The 21,903-nt window shown below is 42.7% G+C and overlaps 1 protein-coding gene across 3 annotated transcripts in view; it reads left to right on the top strand.

Moving 5' to 3' along the window:
• The window catches only part of LOC108025203 (uncharacterized), a 99,904-nt gene that overhangs the window by 63,301 nt on the left and 14,700 nt on the right, over positions 1 to 21,903 (top strand). For all 3 annotated transcript variants that reach the window (XR_006367640.2, XM_017095548.3, XM_017095539.3), the window contains 2 exons: positions 6,174 to 6,211; positions 20,037 to 20,145. Coding sequence is in view for 2 of the 3 variants with exons in the window: in XM_017095548.3 (XP_016951037.1) it covers positions 6,174 to 6,211; positions 20,037 to 20,145 (147 nt within the window). In the remaining variant the exon portion in view is untranslated. The remainder of the gene's footprint in view (positions 1 to 6,173; positions 6,212 to 20,036; positions 20,146 to 21,903) is intronic.

The following is a 21,903-nucleotide window of genomic DNA, read 5'->3' as shown; positions in this document are numbered from 1 at the left end:
CCAACCTGACGAGACGTAGACGGAGTTCCATTGAAGGGACCAAAGGGTCCCGGGCACAATGCGTCTCAGCTGCCTGTTTGGCAGCATTTTGAAATCCATTTATGCCGCATATCATAAAAAATAATACCGAAATATGCGCCTTCGTTCCGTGCAAAAAGTTGTGTGTCTGTTTTGGTTAAAACAAAAATTTTACGCCTCGCAATTTGAGGAATTTCAGTTAAGGGTCTCGCAGGCGGTCTCAACTCGTTCGCGGCTGGGCACCTGATCCAGGTACCCGGGAAACTTTCTCCTTCTACGCCTCTCCAGGTAGCCGGCAATCAAGTGAAATTGGAAAGTGTCCCCGGACTTGGTCTTAGCTCGATTGGCAATTCACTCGCCGCACGCGTTATTAAAAGTGCGTCGCCCGATGGACTTCCAATTTGGCGCAAATGAAGCCACCCACGGGCAATTACCGCCCTGCAATTACATTAAGTTGGCCCAGGACCCCAGTTGGCCATTATTAGGGGTCTGCGACTCGATTTAGTGGCCCAATCAACGGCCAACCCATCCACATACATCTGCATATATGCATCTGTTCGGCCGGCAGGAGGAAATTGATCAATTGGGTAAAATTAAGGAGGCACTTTGGTGCGGTCCCCTCCCACGCACTTTTCGGTGGGGTTTCGTGTCAACGTGCCGTTGGATTCATCAATAAATAAGCCAAACTCTGCGCCGGGGACATGACTTCAGTTCGGCCGAGCTGAGTGCCATGCGACATAAGTTGCTGATTAAATGCGACTTTGCCACATGGGGAAATTGCCAGCGAGGGAGCCTCAAATTGGGATAATAAGGGTCCCGGAAGCGGGGGTTAACTTTCATAATGATAATGGGGAATCGCTTGATAAGCGGTTTAGTCCTTAAAATAGTCGCCCTACTCATAAACAAAATGATTAAATACTTGGAAAGTCATTGCTATGAATGTCTTTAAACTCCTTAATGTGGAATACCTTTAATTCTACAAAAATGCACAGCTAAATTGCAATAATACGAAATATCAACATCATTATTAGATTATTAATCTCAAAGGGAAAAGGCAAAAACCATAAATATCATATATAAGTTTACAATAATGTACGCATCTATCAGATGCATAAAATAATTTCAGTAAAACTCTTACACTTTTGCATGAAATTCAACGCCTAAAGCTGATTTTCTTCGCTGATTTCTTGGCGAGGCATGCATCTGGCAACCTTGGATAGTGAGTTCCCTAACTTCCCCCAGTAACTGCGCTATCTCCCGCTCTCTGAAATAGTTTGACGTTCTGCTATCGTTCGCCATCATTGCTGTTCTGCCATCATCGTAAATTACACGAAAAGTATCTATCTTTAGTTGGCAATGCAGCAATTTTATTAAAATTCCAAAAACCCACCCGCCCTTCGGCTGGCTCCTTGTGGCATCCGCAGCCCCAGTTGCCCATGAATATATGTATGTAGTTCCACTTAGACTCCGGCCCAGGACAGACTTCCAACTTGGACCAGGACGAGATGAAGAGGAGGAGGAGAAGGAGGAGCTCACCCTCCTGGCAGAGCCATCGCCATATTGCAGAAATTGTATGGAGCTATGGAGCAAGTAGTTTCCCCTGCCGTCGTTGCTTTTATATAAACATGAGGCAAGATTAGATACAAATTACACGCCAGCTTCCCAAGGTGGGCAGCATCCTCATCCCATCCCCCAGTTTGGCAATTTGCTCACCTTTCTGCTCCTTCTGCTCCTTTGGCTCCATCGTATCCATAAGTTACCAACGCAAAGTATCTCGAGTCCGACAGCTGCAATAAGAGGAAAACTTTCGGGAGGCAAGCAAATGGCATTTCCAGGCCACACCCACTTGCCATAGCCCGCCCCCAGCCAGTGTTTTTTATTATTTATTTATTTCATATATTTTGCAACGACCGCTATTATAAAATATACAAAAAAGCGAGGAAGGAAAAAATATGGAAAACTATGTTCGTGCCCTTAGGGAGGCATTGCTTTTTTCTCAATTGGCTTGGTGCTATGAAATTTTTTAATAGGGTCAGATTTGTAATATATTTAAGAATAAAAAAGGTTTTAATATTGTTAAAAAAAAGTTTATAAAATCAATTCGAAATAAAATTGACATAGTTTGAAGTACTGCTATTAAAATCATGTATTAAACTTTGTTTTGGAACATTGTGTAATCTAAAAATTGCAAGTCCTTAAAATATGTGTACAAAATTTTATATCGTGCTTTATTTAAGGTTCACATTTTAACGTCATTATTGTGGCCGAACTTTCCTGTTATAAGTTAGGTTCTTGGGAGTCCTGTTAGCGAATGGAGCCCCCAGAAGTAATTTATTTTTGCCAAATTCAAACTTTACTTATTTTCGCAAAAAAAGCGCAAAGTTTGTCCTTCTTTCGGTTCGTGATTTTAGGAGGGGAAAAGCGGGCCGGGAAAATAAAAGCAAAGTCAGCCGGAAAGTTTCAGGGTCCTTTGAGTGGGTGGGCGGATGTCGTTGCGGTTGTGTGTTTGTGTTCTGTTTGAGTTTGCTGAGTTCCGGGGGGATATGAGGACACGGGGAACGGAGTTGAGCCTCATTCGGTGGCACGTTTGCAAAATGGCCCGATGCGTGTCTGGAATACATTTTCTGGCTTGCCAAAAAGATGGCAGAATACAAGACCGAGTCACAACTTTGGCCAGAACCCCCAGCCCCAACTCTGTCCGCAGCCACTCCCCCGGTGCATTTGTACACATTGTTGGTTGTAATTCAACGTAAATTTATGTGAAATTGTTTGCCTGGCAGAGGGAACACGGAAAGCGGCATTTTGTGTTTTCTAAAATTTAATGTAGTTCGCCTGGCGCACGGGGATGATGGTGGAGAATCGTTGGTTCCTGTGCTTACGCCACAGAATTTCAAATTAGCAAACACACACGCACCCGACCGAGAGGCCAGGTCCACATTCCCATGGGTTGTGCAGGTTTTCTGGGGCATGGCAGAGGAACCCGGGTCCAAGAACCCTCACCAGTACCCAAAACCCAAGGCGAAAGACCAGACTGACGAAGGGCTTGGTGTTAATTGCAGCTTTTGTTTGGTTTTCTGTTCGATTAAGTTAATGGCGCCAGGCGGCGGGTTGTGTGTCGTTTCATTTTCGGCAAATGGAATTCTCTTGAATCGGGCTCGATCTTAACGCCAACTGCTGCTGTTGGGGCTTAGCACCTGTCTTATAAATATTGACTTTTGGTTTTTCTAGTTTTAATTGGTTTGGCTCCAGAAATATTTTGTTAGAGGATAATTTAAATTAATTAAATGAATGTTCAAATTCATTTGAGCATATTCGGATGACTACGTATTCTAAATACTGTTTATAATATTTTTTTTTGATCCGAATTATACGGATGTTGGCTATCCCTACTTAGGGTTATTTCCACGAAAACAGCTTTACCATAAACACTACTTAAATTTGGCCAGTAGCAGCCCCAACTTCATACGTTGTTTATTTACTCATCATTAATTGAATCATAATCAAGAGAAGGCGAACACAGTGGAGACCCGAGCAAGAGAACACCGTGATCAGAAGAAATGCCTGAAGGGCAAATATTAAAACAGGAACAGCCACAAAAACTGTCAGCCTAAGCATCATAAAAAGTCGATTGTATTGACAATAATTTTCCGCATTAAACACACAAAGTTAATGCCCCTGAAGTTGCCGAGCAACTGTTGCACGGCATGCAAGGTGGAAGCCCAGTTACACTTCGAAAAATTACTGGTTTCATTAATGTATCTTAAATCATTTTTACAAGCTACATTCTCAAACCGATAGATATTTTATTTAACCACTTCAGAATCGTTATTGATATTTTTCCAAGTGTGGTGAAAAATGGAGACTGGGAGAAAGAGTGGGTAAAATGGAGGATCAGGACCGGAGAAAGCGGGGAAGCCAGCCCGGAGCGCCTTAATGGAAGACTCAGTGCTCGTAAAAGTCAGCGGGCTGGGGTCTGCCAGTGGAGCGGGGTGGAGTGGCGATATTTTTTTCTCGAGTGCACCGCTGGGCACTTAACCGAACCAAAAGGAATTTGTTTGTTTTCTTCGCCCCGCCCCAAGCCCCCTTTTCAGCACGAGTATGTGCATCTGGCACACTTACCGCGCAATTAATGGCGCAATTAAATGTTTACTTTAGGCGCTTTCGAACCGCACATAAATGGCAGCCGTTCCCCGTCGCCGAGGGGGATCGAAATTGTGCTGGAGATGGGGCTTCGATTGGGGGTAGGGAGAGTTTTAAGTTTCCTAGAACTGGCCCCCACCTCAGATGAACGAACAGGTGAGCAAAAGTCCAGCATTAAAGTCGCAGAATTCGATAGCCCAACTTTCTTTGTTCGACTGTGTATTATTTTTTTCCACCTCGTTCACACTTTTAAAAAGCGATTTTGCATAGGAATCGCACTGTCAGCATTGAAATTCGTCTACTAATGATGTTGCGTCAGATGATCTACAAATTGTTTTAGAAGATCTGCCACTTTGCCAAATGTTTGTCATATCGGGTTTCAATGGCCTTATTACCATTCGAAAAACATGAAAGATAAATATTGATTGTTTTTGAATATTGATGAAATTTATTCAAAAGAGAAGGATGTAATATTTGTCTTATCTTGTTTTATAAAACCCCGTTGATCAGCAGCGATTACTTATTGGTAATAATTTGTTTATATTTGTCTTTAACTGAATTTTTATTACAAATTTGGGTAAAGTTGCCTTTAAATCTGTTTATATTAAACGTCTGACAAATTTCTAGGAAGTATCTCAAAACTACTTCGAGATAGAGTTAGATTTAAGATCAAACCCTATATGGTTTTCTCTATAAGAAAATTGAAATACAATTTAATTTTAAATTGCAATTGTTAAGTGTAAGGACTTGTTAAGCCTTGCTTGAGGGATTTTCGTTCAATCGCCGGCAGTATTTCCAGAGATTCTAGTTCAGCCGCCCGTGGGCCGTAAAACAATTTGTTGCAAAATTTAGCAAACAGCCAGAAAAGTGCTCCATAAAAATATTAATCCTTCCGCCGCGTGGCCGGGCGAGGAAAATGGGATGGGAAATGGGAAAACAAACCCCTACACATGTTCCTGCCTGGGCGAGACTCTCGCTTTCGTTCGTTTTTAGGGACCATAAAGCAGTTTTAATGGCCGCAGTGCCTTGAATCTGCTGCTGGCTTCCTATCTCGGCATCTGTGTGGGCGCAGCACCGCAAATAGAGTGAAAATCTAAAAAATCGCAAATCGCCTGGGACGGTTCTGTTGGTTCCGTTCTTTGGGATCGCTTCGTTTCGGTTCCGTTCCGCCACGTCAAAGAGTTGCAATTACAGAATGTTTAATTGCCGGCAGTGAATGTTCAAGGAAAAGCGAAAGTGGCCTCGGCAAAACGCCGCGGGCGAGGAAAGAGTTGACTTAATGGCACTTAAAAGGCCATAAAATCCTGAATTATGATTTCGAGGTCGCAGCAACGAAAAAAACAAGCCCCTATATGCTCTACCACCGATTTCCAGCATGACGTGAGTATTTCGGGCTATTCTTGGCCTGGCCAGCATACAATCTAGGGGCTAATGACGCATCCTATCCGCCGGGAACGGAATCAGAATTGGAATCGGACTGGGAATTGCCTCCGCAGGAATTCGAAAATGACGCCTGTCACTGGGCTGCTTATTTATGGCAATTTCGAATGTCTTATGGGCGACTGCATTTACATTTCGGAACGCTGTGGTCACTCGGCAATCGCAACCGCAATCGCAATCGGAGTTCCAGACCCAATCCCAAGCCCATTTCCCCCGCTTTTCGTATTTTTTCCTTCGCTGTCTGTCATGCCAAGTGCACGTTTAGCTTGTTTGTTTATATACATAGTATATATGACTGTGAGCTGTTTCCCTTGTTGTTTTTTAAATGAAATATCACGAGTGGCATGTAGACAGAACAAAGAATGCATAAATTACCCCGTCCCCGGGCGGGAGTGCCTAAAAATCTCCGCCTTCGAGTTATTGAAATTGATGCCAGTCCCCCTCGGGTTCATTGCGCCTTATCAGCCAAAGACTGGCTGGAAAGAGGTGCATTAATTGACAATTTTCAATTCGAATAATGTTACAGTCATGCGAAGATTTTAATGCCATTCTCTCCTTTCCTTCTTCCCTTGCAGTTCTCCGAGGGACTCGCAGATGGATACTCTGGGCACTCGTAAGTAATGCCAATTGATACAAACAGCCGATAAGTAATCGCTTTATTAGCCATCTGAATATGGGAACCAAGCCAGCGTTTTTATTGATTTTCATTAAGATTTGACGGCGTCATAAAGAGGCGAACCTATGTGGAGTGTCCCCCTGGAATTATCAACACAATCATGATTATATTTTGCAATGGCTTGGTTCCAGATCAGGTCTTTGAAATGCCAGCCGCGGAAGGCTTTTATTTTCCCATCTTATTACGAGTTATGAAAGGAAATGCCAAATAATTAGCTTAGGATTCTCTGCAGAACTCGAAGAAATCCTATTTACTATTTATTTGGTTTCCTGCATTAGCTTAACAACCTTAATTTATGATAATTTCCCCCATTGCTCTTGATATACTTATACGATAATTTTATGAATGCAATATATTTATTCACACCTTTTCAAATGAATTGTTTTAGCCATATGGTAAATTATATCCCAGCTCTGTTATGAAGGCATTGTAAATACAAACGTATATATTTTATGTCCACTTGTTTGGAAAGCTAATGGAGCCTCAATCATCTTAAGGACAGGTGTATGGGACGGCTGGTATTCGGTGAGGCATTCCGCCAATATCTTACTCACTCTGGCCGGGATCGCATGGTTAGCGCTGTCGACTCATGGGTCGTAAATCAATTTTCGACAGCTTTAGACTCGCCCATAAATTCCACTAGCGATATTTATAGATAATGTGGTCCCAGCGCCAGAAGAGAACCAAACCCAAACCAAAACCCAACCCGATTCCGATTCCAATTCCGATTGCCATTCGCTACTCCAACTCGAATCAAGATTTTATGGTCGCAATCGTAAATCGCCAATTTTATAGTTAATCGATGGCCATTTAGGCCCAATAAGCCTCTCGTTGCATATTAATTTTGGGAAATTTATGTATACAATAGGCGGGTTCCGTTTCAGACGACATGAAATTGATTTATTTGCTTTTAAAGACGTGTTCGGGCCACAGCTCCCCAGTTGCTAGATCGTAAAATTAATAAGGGATTAACATGCCATGATTGCGCCCAAAGAAGAAGCCATGAGCCGGCAAATTGCGCCAAAGGTTAAAGTTAAAGCCATCTCATTTTGCCGGCGGAACCGGCTACAGATACAGATACTCGTATAACCGAGCCATCCGAAAGATACAAAGATGAACGGAGCAGACGCACTGAAAGATACCGAAACCCACCCCGAAAATCGAGAGCAATGACAGCATGTCCAAAATCAAATATGGCCGAATTAAATGTTCTCGCTCTCCACTTTGCTCGCTCCTTCGCAGCGGCCATTGTTGCCATGGCAACGGGACAGCGAAAGAGGCGATAGAGGGGAGAGAAAGAGAGACGGAAAGAACGAGAGCTGGGCATGCTCATAAATTCATTTGCTTCTTGTTGTCGGGCGAGTTTCGTTTTTGGTTTCGTTATCTCCTTCGCTGCGGTTGTCTCCTCTTCCTCTTCCTCCTCTTTCCTTTCTCCTGGCTCCCCCCTCTTTATCAGCATGGTGCGGTATCTCTGAGATACTTTGTATGCTCGACTTGAGCGCTGGTAGCCAGCCAGCTGAGGTTCAACGGCTTAGACACCGGCAACTGGGAGATACAATATTGAAAACTCACGAGTGGCATACTCTAAGAATTTAAAAAAAATGTGGAAGGACTTACCTTTCCCATAAGAGAAAAAACTATCTGAGAAAAATTAATAAGGCTTTTTTTTATTTTTATTTTATTTTTGGGAAAGTCTAGGCTAGGAGAATATAACCTGGTCATAATAACAAGAGTTCCTAAAATGTTTAAAATTGTTTTTTTTTTTTATAAAACTTAAAAAACCATCAGAATAAATTTCAACAATATTTTTAGCTGCAGGTAAATCTACATGCATGACTTCAACAAATTTTAATAAAATGTGTTTACCCTCAGAAAGGGTATAAGAAAGAGGAGGGAAATGTGAGGCCAGAAATAAATATTGAAAATCTACTTATGTTCTGAATTGAGTCATAGCCCCAGGCGCACCACATGCTCTTCCTTGTTTATTTTAGGCAATCAATTACTGCAACTATTTTTAACAAAAAGTACATAAATTTAGAAGCAGCTATGCCTATTTGTGCCAAAATATAAAATAATTTGCAGTTCTTTTCTTATAAGAAACTCGGTTTCAACCCCGGATTCCCTTTGAAATCGATTATGCGCACTAAGCGATACTAGTGCAGGAGTTACGCAACAGAGGGCGTCTTTCTTGCTTCACCAACTGGCCGTCAGTGTCGCCAGTAAAAGAAAACTATATTGTCATTCTCATTTATTTATTTAATAAATATTTAAAATTACTGTTTGCAGTATTTTATTTTACACTTACACTTCTGTATAGAGTATTGTATTTATTCCAAAAAAAAAAAACATGAATGCGTTTTAAAATTACACTTGTCTTCTATGTTATTATTTATTTATGTTATAAATAGAATTGCCTGTGTCTCATATTATTAATCAACATAACTTGGCTCAAAAATATTTAAAATAAAAAAAAACAAATTTTTGGATGGCCAATATTATATGGTGTGTTGTTAAAATCTTTTGTAATCAAAACATAATAAAACCCTCGTTGTTTTTTGGAGCATCTATCGGGTACATTGTACCTACAATATACTAAAACACCATATATATTTAACAAACGGTTTTCGTAAACATTTAATTATTATCTTTTAAATATTTTTAAAGATTAAATTGTCAGAGTGCAAGCCAAATTTATTGCACGCCTTAAATTATTTATGGTGTGTTGAAAAATACATGAAGAGCCCAAATAAAGATCTTGAATGTGGATATTAAATGCAACTTTATGACGAAAAAGATATCTTTATGGTCCATAAAAAGTTTATTTAAATTTTGAGTTTGGTGTGTTTAGTCAAATAAAATGCATTCTTCTTAAGATACATCTGTTTTTGAACTTTAAAAACTAAATGCGTCCCATTTATTCAAAAGTTTCCTTTGTAATCCATCAATATTGTTGCCTTATTGATTCCCCTCGGGGAAGTTCAAGTCAGCTGTTCGTTCATCTGGTCCCAAAGAAAAAAGCAACAGGTAGCGTGCTTTGAAACTCTTCAAGCCATTCAGTAAAATTCGAACTTCGTGATATATACCATTTTTAAACAGACATTTATTCAATTATTTTTTTTAACAAAGTGTGTATTTTTAAGATTAAAAGTGTAAATTAAATCACAACGTGTTTTCAAAAATAAAGTGTTTCACATCCCGCGTTGCTCGTGCTTCCTCGTGTTACGTATACTGAAGGTATACCGGATAGGATACACTCAGGATACATTCAGTATACGTTTACGAGGTCGCACAGAATCACCATAATCCAAAAGTGCCGAGAAAGATGCGCCGCTGCAGATCCAGATCCAGATGAAGATGAGGCCAATAGAGTGTGAATTTTATATATCTTCTAGATCCAAATCGGACACGCGACGTTGTTGACCCGACGATTGCACGGCCGCAACTGAAAGGAGCAGACAGGAAAAGCAGAAAAGCAAGCCGGCATGTCCTCGTAATTGTCGTTTCCTTTCGGCCCATTCGCTCGTGTCTCGCTCGCACTCGTGTGTTCCCGATTTTACAAGCGTTTTCCTCACTTCCGGTCGTCCTGTTCGGTGGTTGCTGCTGTCCGGATGGTCTTCCTTTTGGGCCGGGGATGGGAGAATCGAAAATGATTGCGGTAACCTCAGACGTTTAGCCCGCCACTTGTCACATAAGACGTTTTTTTTTGCCGAGGATGCGGATGTCCTTGGTCCTGGAAAATACCAAAGAAAAAGAACGAAGGGAGAACAGTAAGTTCAAGAAATTACGACAACGCACAAAGTTCCCAGATACCTCTGGCATTAATATTCCCCGCCCAAGCTCAACTATTTCGCCAATCGCGATAATCACCCTTTGTTGCCATCCATTACCCACCTGCCCCCCATAGCCGCCAGGAGCTCCTACTTGCGCCCTCGAGCACGTCCTTTCGTTTAATCCCCAGCAACAGAAAAGGGCGGTCGGCCAGCCAACCCAACTCACACAAAGTCTGGGAAATATATCGGCGGCAGAGGCAGAGAGGTTCGCAGCCAACCAGGCAACACTCTGGCAATCTAATGCCCAAGATAAAATTCAAAATTTATAATATTGCACAGTTTGCCCGATATAAAACGTAAACTTATGGCTCTCGGGGAGTACGTGCCATATTTTTCTATGTGTATGTGCCCAAGTCTCAGCCACTATATATTTGCCTATGTCAGTGCCCTGGTGTGTGTGAGAGTCCTGGCTCCTGCTCCTGTTCCTTTTTTCCTGCCCAACCCTTGCCGGCAAAGAGTCATGAGCTCGTTATGCCTGCGAGATTTCATTTGTGCGCCGAGGCAACCCCAGGAGACAGTGGGCTCGGAACTATTAAACTTCAGGTGAAAGAAATCTAAAAAATTGAAAATAGTTTGAACTACATGCTCTTGCTAAACCGTTCAGTATACTTCTACAGCTTACATCATTTGAAAATAATTTTAAGGATTTTATTTTTAGTTTCCAATAGAATAGAAAATAATGTATTAAATAAACCAAAAAGTATCTGCTTTTGCAACAAATAAATTGACTTGACTCAAATAGTTTTAACAAAAATTTAGTATTATAATTGGCAATTGGAAAATTAATATAAACATACCAAGTAATTAAAAAAAAGTTAAAATATTAAGATCAAAACATATGTATAAGCTGTTTCGCAAAGTCTGAATAATGAATTACTCACACATAATTAAAAAGATAATAGTTCTTCCACCAAATTCCTTATGAAATTCGCCAAATATCAATGGTATTTATAAAAGCCTCGTCATTTTCTTAATCTTAATTCTCCAGATAGATCCCACTGCTCATGGGTCCGTGTCTATATGCATTCGGATGGGCCTGTCAGTGGTTCGGGGGTGATGTTAGGATGGTGTTCGAAGTGGGGGAGGGCGTACACACAAAACGGCCGTCACAACCATAAATATCATTTTTTTATTGGCACAACCCTAAATGGCGGCATTTGGCAAAGCAAATTCCAATGCAAAACGCCGACTCCCAGCGGACGGGCAGTGAAATGTACTAAGCAGACGGCCAACCGCCCGCATAACGAGCGTCGAGGGCGGACTTGGTCTCAGGTTTTCTTGGGGCTATTCAAGGATGTTCGGGCTGTGGCACTCCCCTAAGAGTGTGCGACAATTTGGCGAGCCAACGAGCCGAGGGATGCTCGACCATTGCCAGAAATCCTTGTTCGCCAAATCGCCCCGATATCAAGGTACGTGACTTTATGGCAAATCGTAGCCATCCCATGGCCAAAGGTGCCAAAAAGCTGGAACTACCAAACTGGAGCTGCAGATGAGTCCTCGGTGGCATGTGGTGTTAAATGCACGCTTCGCTGGGCGGGACGGGGGAAAAAAACTAAATAAGGACAGACAAAAGCGTCGCGGGAGAACGGAAACAATTGCTCGGAATTACAGACGCCATTGCGCCATTGTTGCCAGCAGACGCATTCCACATCCCGACTCCTCCTGCGGTTATACCTGCCATGGACCACAAAAAGGAACAGTCGTCACCATCAACGCTTTCAGTTGATTGTTTCCACGCTCCAGAGCAGCCGCCCCCACATGCCAATCCGCATCCTCATCCTCACTCTCATTTCGAGTCCCACCCACGCATGGAAGCCCTGCACAATTCTAAACTTTTCAGGGAGCATTCACCACCACCTCTGGGGCGTAGTTTCCAAATGAGTTTCCATTTCTTTTCCACCTTTTTTTTTGTGTTCTGTCTTCTCAATTATTCTGGCTCTGTTCTATTTCATTCTTTTTCCTCCGTGAAGTATATTTCTTTATCGCCCATCGGGGATTATGTCTCAGGAATTGAAGTTTAATTTAGTTTTCAAATTTGTTTCACCTCGAATTGACTTTGTGGCGAGACTAAGGTCGGTGGAAATGCTGAATTAGACTTTAAAAAAAAGATTTAAAATAACCAAAAATTATTTTAGCATGTGTCAAATAAAATTCTTAAAAAATTAATATGGAATTTCTAGTTCTAGTTAAAATAACATATAAATCTTTAAAGTTTTAGCTGCATAATTTACACCCCTTTCATAGAGTTTTGAAGTGTTTTCGGTGACAATTTATTCTCCAACACATATTGATATTGGGATAGATATTTTCTTCAATCCTGCGCCTGATTCAAAACTATTCGATGGGAAGTCTAATTTAAATTTCTGAATGCTCACGTTCGGAGTCTGGCAAGTGCGGTCGGTGCGGCTCTTATAAAGTCCTCGAGTCGCAGCCGGTGGACAGAACGGTCTTTGGAGTCAGGAGGAGGGTCTTGGGTTGGCTCGGAGGAACCGGGCAATATTGCGTCAATGACTTGCAAACAAAATTAGAAAAGAAAATCCGAGCGGTGGGTAGCATATGCTGCTGAGTGCGCTCCGGCATCAAAATGACTACACAAACTTTTCAAATTAGATTTCACACCCAAACTAAACACGAGGCGATGGAAAATTCAGGGCATGGGGTGGCAGTGCAGGAGGGAAATGCCGGAGACAGCGACTGGAATCCAGACTTGGACTCAGTCTGAGGTTGAAGATGGCCACGACACTTGCGCACAGAGCTCGCCACTGTAGTTTAGTTTATTTTGTTTTATTAAAACGACTAATGGGCGGCCAAGTGGGTGGCCGGGCTGGATGGCGGAGTACAAGGCGACGCCCCGGAATGGACACAATTAGTGTGCAATTTATGCTCCATGGAGCAGCAGCAGCTGCCATAACGATTGCCTCTTGTCTGAGCTGCAATTTGAATGGCCAAATTAGACGACCCCGCCGCTCGACCGACCGCCTGTCTGTCTGTCGGCCGGCAATTTATGCATTCAAAGTCGGAGCAGGGGCGACCAAGGTTCAAGACGAGCCCGACAATTTGATAATTCGCAGGGCCAGACCGACCGGTGGCATTTGATTTAATGTTCGGGGCGTTAGCCACACATGTAAATTCTCCGCATCTCTGGCATTTCTGCAGCATCATTATGGTACGGGGGCAATGGTCCTGCAAGATAATCGAGTAACAACCCCTGACAGCAGCAGTGGCGACTGATAATCTAAAATAAAGTAAATCGCAGAATGCCACTGTGTCTGGCCATCTTTTCTGTGCTTCTTTATAAAAACTATATTTTGTTATGTTTTTTAAAATCCTTTATAATGAATTCTTTTAGAAATATAAACGCTTTTTGAAGTAAACGCTTCATTTAGCAAATTTACAGTCAGTTAACTTTTTAAATATGTTTTGATTAAAGCCATATCTTACACATTTTCCAAAGCTAAAATCTTGTGTATACCTAGAATTTTTTATCGAGTGAAGACTGTTGGCCTCAGCATATGTCGCATGAGGCACCTTTGATGCTTCACGCCTGCATCTGTTCGCATCGGAAGAAATCCCGAATACCACAATCAAAATTCTTATAAATGGGGAAAAAATCAAGCGGGTTGTTTGCCATTTTGCTGCCATCTTCTCAGGGGGTGGGTCCGCACATGTGTGTGTGCCTGTCGAAGACCCAAAACCCAAAAACCGCCCCTGGCCAATGCGTTCGTGTAGGTGAGAGTGCGTAATTATGCGTTTGGCAGTCGTAAAACTAAACTTTATGGCTGTCGTCTGCTCGTCCATTGCCGGTGCAGCTTGAAACTGATCTCGGTTCAGGAAACGACCTCTGAATGCGATTTGCGAACCTTTTGGCCCGAGAGCCCTACACCCGGAGTCGGGGCTATTTTGATTGATTTATACGCATGTGAAAAATGCAGCTTCGTAACTGGCGCACCGCTCGTAAAATCTGTCTGTCCGGGCAGGCTCGTTTGATTTAGTGCCGCTAATAAGTAGCCAGGTGGCAGTTTGACCGATTTCTGGCCGAGCACTCGATGCGCAGACATATTGCGCATACGCCCCGTGCGCCATGGGAACAATGGGGATGTGTTGCAGAGGGCGAGGCCAAAAATGGTTCTTGGAATTTCATGCCAAGGCATACGGCAATTGATATGGCAAGCTAAGCTCTATAGTATGCCTAAGAAAGTTCTGCATTGAGCAAAGAATTATAGTACAACTAAAACTATCTAAAAAGACCTATAAAGAAAACTTAAAGCGAAGACTAACTTGATTTAGAAAAACCAGCTTTACTTAAAGAGGCAGAACATCATATGATTAATACTTAATAGACCGGCTATATAATAATAAAAATTCCCAACTATCAAGCCCCATTTAAAAGTAAATCAGGTTATTTTTAATTAGATAATACAATTAAAGACTCACCAGCACTTCCAGCCGACTGGCTCCTGACCATGGTCTCGATCCACTCCTGGGCGAGAAGAAACCTGCTAAGTGATAACGAAGAGAAGGCCAAATCATGCGGAAAGCAATATTAATCCAATAAAAATCGATTATCCCAGTGAGTGGCGTTGGGAAAAGTGCCATAAATAACCTGCCCCACTGAATGCAAACTGGAGGCTGCGGCCCGGCGAATAGCGAACGCCGAAATGGGTGGAATGTGCAAATGAAAATCATTATTATCGCCGGCGATGATGAACTTCATGATGGCCTGTCTCATCAGACTTTTGTCGTGGCACAGTGTTTATTGCTGTCGGGGCTTTCCGGGCGCTCAGGTCCGCCGGCCCTTGTGCTCCGCAGACCCCCTCAGACCCCCTAAAGCCCCACATTTACCCCCCGGAATGGGCACTTCGTAGCTATCTGTCTGGCAGTCAGTCATTCGGGGCAATTGTTTCATTCATGGACCCGCCAAAAAAGCCAAGAGGCGTTTATCATCCGAGACTACACCCGTCTCTTTCTACGCCGCTCATGCCCTCTCTTTCCGTCTATCTTTTCGCTGCGTAGGCTTTTGTGTGTATGAGAGCGAGTGTGTGTGTGAGCAAAACAAACCATAAATGTGCGTGGAAGACGAAAGACGAAAAAGAAACGAGAGAATCCAAGTTTTTGTCAAAGGGTCGAGGCCCCCTTAGCCCCCCTCTACCCACCACGCCCCCTTAACCCCCTCATGGCCATAAGTCAATGTCAATGGCACGCACACACACACACAATCCACCTCACACACTCTGTATTTCGGGGACAGTCGAAAAAGCTGTCGTGTTGACTTTCTGGGCTGATTTTCCACGTTTAATGGGACCTTGACATGCCATGTTTGCCAGAAAATTTGTTATTTGGTGTTTATGGCGGCGTTTAAACATCGGCGTTCCATTCACAATAGATCTGCAAAAAGAGATGGAATAGTTTGGGGGGAAACACATGAAACTGGTTTGCAACTGCAGGCTGTCACTCACTCACACAGATACTCACCCATACGGATGCGCAGCAATAATGCAGCGATTAAAGATACAAAATGCCAAACCAGTTCCGCGATGAGATTTAACTGATAAACAAAACGAAAACGAAAAACATGACTAATTTCGTCATAAAAATTACAAATAAAAATAAAATTAACACTGAGCACACAGATTTAGCACTAGTTTCCCATGGTTTCACTCGGGAAGTTGCAGTTTTATTTTTAGCTGATGCCTTTTTTTGCGGTTGTTTGCTTTCCAACGTTTTGCGTTCATTTGAAGCCGTTGCCCGACGATTTCTTGCACGCCGCTCGGTCTCTCAAATGCCGGCAGCGACGGCGACTGCGACGTCGACAGCGCGGCCGCTGTATCTGTGCGTATCTCACAGATATCGTAGCCCCAGCAGGCCGGAGTATCTGTGTGAGCAGTATCTGTGAGGGGCTGTGTGGCCGTGGTGTTGGTTCGGCGTTCATGCGCAACTCTCACGCACGTGCTTCCTGAAATTTCCCTGGGGCAAACACACACACACACACACACACTCACCCCCATTCCCAAAATCTAACCTCTTTGGTACTTTTTGTGGGCAAGCCAGTTAGGCGGTAACTGAATCGAAATTGGGAAATTTCGAAGTATATCCACCGAAATATCCCCGCCACGTGCTGGGCCCATTGTTGTTTTGCTTTTGTGCTTTTCCGCGCTGCAAAAAAGCTCGCCCAGCTGCTTCAGCTTTCTGTTGCCAAGTATATAACCCCGCCCCACTTTTCCGAGCGGGTATCCAATCCATTTATGAGCCTCCTTTGCTGTTGTTGCAATTAACGACCATTTGAATTATATTTGCGCTCGTAAACTTTACAAGAACTCTTCGCCGGGCTGGCCCGAAAAAAGGCAGGAGAAAATGTGAGACTAAGAAGAAATGCCAACAGTGCGGCGGCCTTTTCTCATTTCCCCCATTCATTTCGAACGTAGACAGCAGAAATTTTTACGACTTTTCTGCACAATGCGCAAATACAACGACAATGGACCAGTCGACCCGTTTTCCCCATCCGAAGCGTTGCCCCCTCACCTTCGCCTGCCACTTTGACTTTGGATCGGCACTGTGCCTGGGATTTTATTGTGGGTTTTCTCATTTCATAAATCGTTTGTTGATAACACATTTCGGCACTCGACTTATATTAAAAATTCTCGGCAATAGTTTGGAGGCATTTTATTGCCTCCCCCGTGATCAATGATTCGCTAAGACCAAATGACTACATTGCAACACTTTATTTAATCCTAAGCTATCTCAAATTGTTGACTTTTGATTTAATCTAAAATTGATAAAATGTTTAATCTCCTCTGCAGTAAAATAAATCTAGAATAAGTTTTCAATATCGTTCTGCTCCTGGCATTCCTTATAGAATACGATCTTTCGGAATAAAATTATATTTAAAATGGAATTTATCTGCCAAAATTAAATTGTTGGATTTGATTTGCTTTAATACTAACTAAAGGTCTAAAATAATTTGTAATATAATAAATTAAAATAAATCAGGCTTATTAAACTACTATAAAGACATGAACTAAAAAGGTGCCTTAGCAAGAACAAGGTAATACAAATCCCGCCCATTCCATCTTGTTGTCTTTAAATACTCGTTTCCAAACGCACTGCACCGAGTTATTGCACAATTTATTTGTTTGGCATTCTGGGGAACTGCAGTGCGGAATTGTCAGATAATTGTTACCTTGATATGGGTGCTCGTCGTTCACCCCTCGCTAGATAATTAACAACCCTTAGCTGTGCGCTGCCCTAGCACCCTTACCTCCGTATCTGCATCTGTATGTGTGTGCATCGATGCGCTTACCCCTAATTGCAAGGCCATAAAAAAGTGCAATTCGAGCGAAGGACAACCACCGAAGCAGAAATGCGAGAGGTGAGCGCTGCGGAGGAAAACTCTTGGCATTTTGCCATTACATTGCAACCATGATTACGATTAGAACGGGCATTGTCTTGCCACCAGCAACCAGCCAGCAGGACGAAGGACTCGGCACTTGGGACTCTCTGAGGACCCAGAACCCAGAAAGCAGAACTATCAGCAGCAGCAAGGAGCGACATATACATTTCAGGGGGTTCGGGGAGGGATCAAATTATGCGAAACTGCATTTTCACTTTTCGCATCGCCAAGCCAGGGCCATTTGCGCCATACGGCCAACTGGCGGAGATGGCCGAGCTGCAGCTGCTCCTGGTTGCTCTTGGCTGTCTTGGCCGTAAGTGTCCTGGCTGGCAAAAAGCATCCTTGTCTGCATGCAAATTCCCTCGTCTTTCTATAAACGAAAATCTCGAGAAGTGCAGCCAATCAAGTGGAAATTGCCAAGCTGCGAGATAAGTGCGCTGCCACTCCCCAGGCATTAGAATTGATAACAGATACAACAGCAGCAACATCAGCTGCAACAGCAACAATAGCTATAAAGGCTGAAGTAACAGCAAAGTGGAAAAAAGAAGCAGCAATCCTTAGGAAATGCAACAATTCTAGTTCAAATACAGCAAGAAAATAAAAATCCAAGACCTATATTATTAAAGGGAACAAAAATAGCTTTAGAGCTGGGCTTAAAATATATGAATACGGGAGCAACATGGGAAAAATATAAAATATTTCAATCTTGGCTACAAAACCAAGTACTATATAGACATATTATAAATATCCCGAAATAATTTTTAAATGCTTTTTTACAATAAGCAAATCGGCGATCGCAAACATTAGTAACATCAATATTTTCCCAACTGTTTGTGCAACATTAACTAACAAGCAACATCACAAGCTAGTAAGAAAAAAGTTATATTTAACACAAAAGACACCAGCAATACCAGCTGAAAAGGAGCAAAAGTTAACAACAGCAATACAACTTGAAGTTTGAGCTGCAACCAGATAAGCAACGGCAGCAACTTTAGCAGCAACTCAAGTTAAATCAGCAACAAAAGGCACTGCAGCAACAAGAAACAATTTATAAACAGCAACTAAAGCAGACACAGCAGCAACAATTGCAGTTACAACAGCAACACCAGCAGCTACAGCAACATCATGAGCTACAACAGCAGCATCGTGAGTTACAACAGCAACAACATCGGATACAACAGCAACAACTTCAGATACAACAGCAACAGCAGCAGCCACACCAGCAACATCGAGACCCGAGAGCAACATCAGCAACCGCGACGGCAAACGCGGGCGCTTAGCGGTGCGAGCGGACCGCCGCCGCCCGACTGTCGGCGCTTTCTTGGAGCCAGCGCTTTTGGGGGCGCGTGGGCGTGGCACTGGGGAGCAGCATAGTGTGCGCCCTGTTGCGCACACATCCATCGGATCTCTCCGATCTGCTCGCACGTCGCACAGGCAACTGCAAGTGCGAGCGAGAGGCGACGAGAGCGGCCATTTTGGTGGGAGCGAGACGGCGAGCAGCGCAGCGCAGGCGTCGACGGCGACGGCAGCGTCGGCAGCGACTGCAGCTCAGGCCGCTGCTGCTGCCTGCTGAGCGGTCAGCATTGGAGACTTTTTCGCGGGATGTGTGCCGGAATCTTGGAGCTGCAGAGAAAACCACAGAAATACTAAAAAAAAAGCAAGGAAAGATAGAAAAAAACTGCGAGCGGTCGCCGGGGAGAACTCGTTCCGCCGTTGAGCGAAAACGCTTCGAGTGAAACTCGTGGCGAGGTCCGCGGGGAAAAGCCGCTCCACACAACCAGCAACACATTGTTGGAATTGATTTTCCAAACTCGACATCTTCGCTTTTTGTTATTAAAGTGGAAAATACGAATTTCAACTGGGGACCTGTCGTTGGGCACACCTGACGACCTCACAAACGGCAGCTGCTTGGCTCGAAATGGGATTGGGTTCAATTAGTTGCCACCAAATGGCAGTCTTGCTGGAGTGGAAAGCCAGAATTCCCCATTTGAAAACACACAAAATTTAAATAAATTTCAGGGCAACTTTCCTCTGAGCGGAACGAAGTGTAAATTATTAATTGTGGGCGATTTCGAATGGCTTCCAGAAAATGTGCAGCCTTAGAATTATGAATTTAGAGGTCACAATTTTAATTTGAAACAATTTTAATATGCTGCAAAATTACTTAAAAAATACATTTAGATACATAAATAAATGAATTAAATATTAATTTAACTTGGAGTGCTTTATTTACGCTTATTTCTTTACGCACTTATGAATACTCAAAGAATGTGGTAATACAAAAAATTGAATAATAGTATATTTACAAACTAAAGAATAGTTTATTTCTGCATTTAAAAACGATTTTAATTAAAGACTAATTTAAAATAGGGAGATTTAATTGATCTCGATGGATGCATAAATTTAAAATGTTTCAAACCACTTTATCACCTTCAGTAGGCGTATCTTCCAATTAATATTTGACCAATTTTGCCCAAATCTGTAAACCAATTATATGTGTTTAAAAACCGACTGACTAAACTACATCCCCCTCTTCTCTTTCCAGGTCTGCGTCTTCGCGTGTGTTTGTGTGTTTTTATAACATTTGTGGATTACGCCTATAAAAACTACACCTCACCGCGGAGCCAGCGGAGGGCTCCAGCTACCACAACAGGGTTGGTATACGAATTTAAATATTTGCCTTTTACTGCCATTTGATATTAATACGAAATCGAGCGGAGCCGGGGATTAAATCAAAGATGCATAAATCAGGCAGCATTTTAAATAAATTCGCTTTATGGCGCGCCCAGCCACCGAAGTCGTAAAGTCTTTTGTCTGAACGGAGGAGCCCGAAAGCCAACCCTAATTGCATAATGATTTAATCCCGAACCGCGGCCCTGGTGCATGAATCGATCATAATGCCGCTCGGACAATCCATTAAAATATCTCGCATAATCGCTTTAAAAAGCCATTAACATGGTCATAACTCCAAGCCGTCGGTATTTTGGCCAATACCGAGACTCGAGTGCGCGAGTTCGGTTTACAAGCCCGGCTTTGGCGGCCATTAAATGGAAATTCTTCACAAAAGTATGCATAAAACTTTACGAGGCATGCCTTTGTTTTCGCTTTTGTTGGTCCCGATTTTATGATTTAATTTGGCAACTGCTCTGCCAATGGCTTCAAAATGGCCACTCGAACGGCAATGGTGACCGTATAAATATGATTCCCGGTGACCACTGCCGCAGTGTCGCCCAGAAATTGCACGATTTGTGCAGTTTTCATTGCGATTCGATTATGGATGAGGCCATAAAGTGTATGCGTTATTGCCATTAGTCGCCCATAAATTGGCTAACGAATGTGCCGTCTCGACCCCGGTCGAGAGGCTCCCCTCCGGCCCACCTTGCCGCCAAAAGTTGCAGAGTTCAGACCTCTCGATTGGCGGAGCCTGCACGCGAATATCCCCCAGAATCCGAGTCCACATCCAAGAAGATACTGACAAAGACGTTATTCCAGTTTTTAATCTGCTCAATTGGCCGGCAACGGGGGGCGGACCGGGAGAGTCCGACATCGCCATCGGATTGCGAAGGCGAAGTAATTAATATATTGCATTAAATGCTCGTAATCACGCATTTTTATTGGGGATCTCAAGGCACACAAAAGCAACTGCTGGATATGTCCCCACGGCATTAGGGCGATGCACTTTAATGGGACTATTGGGTAGCACAATTATGTATTATGATTTTATCAAATAACATAAATATATTACATAAAATATTATATTAATAATATTATTATATTTTTCTAAAATAAATTCCATTAAAATGTTTGTTAACGACTTATTTGTTTAATAAATTCCCGAGGGCCCCTGCTGCCTCTGATTAACTCCATGCATTAGCCGCACCTGCGTCATTTAAGCCCGGCCCAAGGCACTCTAAAAGCTTGTAATCCGATCGAAAAACGTGCAAAATATGAAATAAATTATAAATGTGTACAATCGCGCACTAAAAGCATTTGCACCAATTAAATATTTTTGGATGACAGGTGCGGATAACGTGCCACCCGAAAGGCAGTACATTTTCCTTTTTATCAGTTTCGTATATAAACAGTGGCTATACTTGCTATATATATTTATATTTCGAGTTGAAGTCTCATGATGACTGAAAATCGCCTCCACAAATCGTCATCCGCAATGGACGCTTATCGTTAAATGTACATAATGTGCTTTATTGTCACTTAAGTACAGATTTAAATAATTTTATGACTTCATTTCATTTGTGGACGAGCGCTTCGTCGGCGATCGTAGTCGCTGGCAGGTCTACATAGACTTCAACGGCGCGAGAACCACAAAAACACCCATCTATATAAATAATAATCGGTCATTATAAGTAATCAATGACATTTGCACCCGCATATGAGCTCATTACGCTCCGTAA

Source organism: Drosophila biarmipes, chromosome 3R, assembly GCF_025231255.1.
Source record: "Drosophila biarmipes strain raj3 chromosome 3R, RU_DBia_V1.1, whole genome shotgun sequence".
NCBI classification, from domain to species: domain Eukaryota; kingdom Metazoa; phylum Arthropoda; class Insecta; order Diptera; family Drosophilidae; genus Drosophila; species Drosophila biarmipes.
This window is presented reverse-complemented; position numbering and strand designations above follow the sequence as displayed.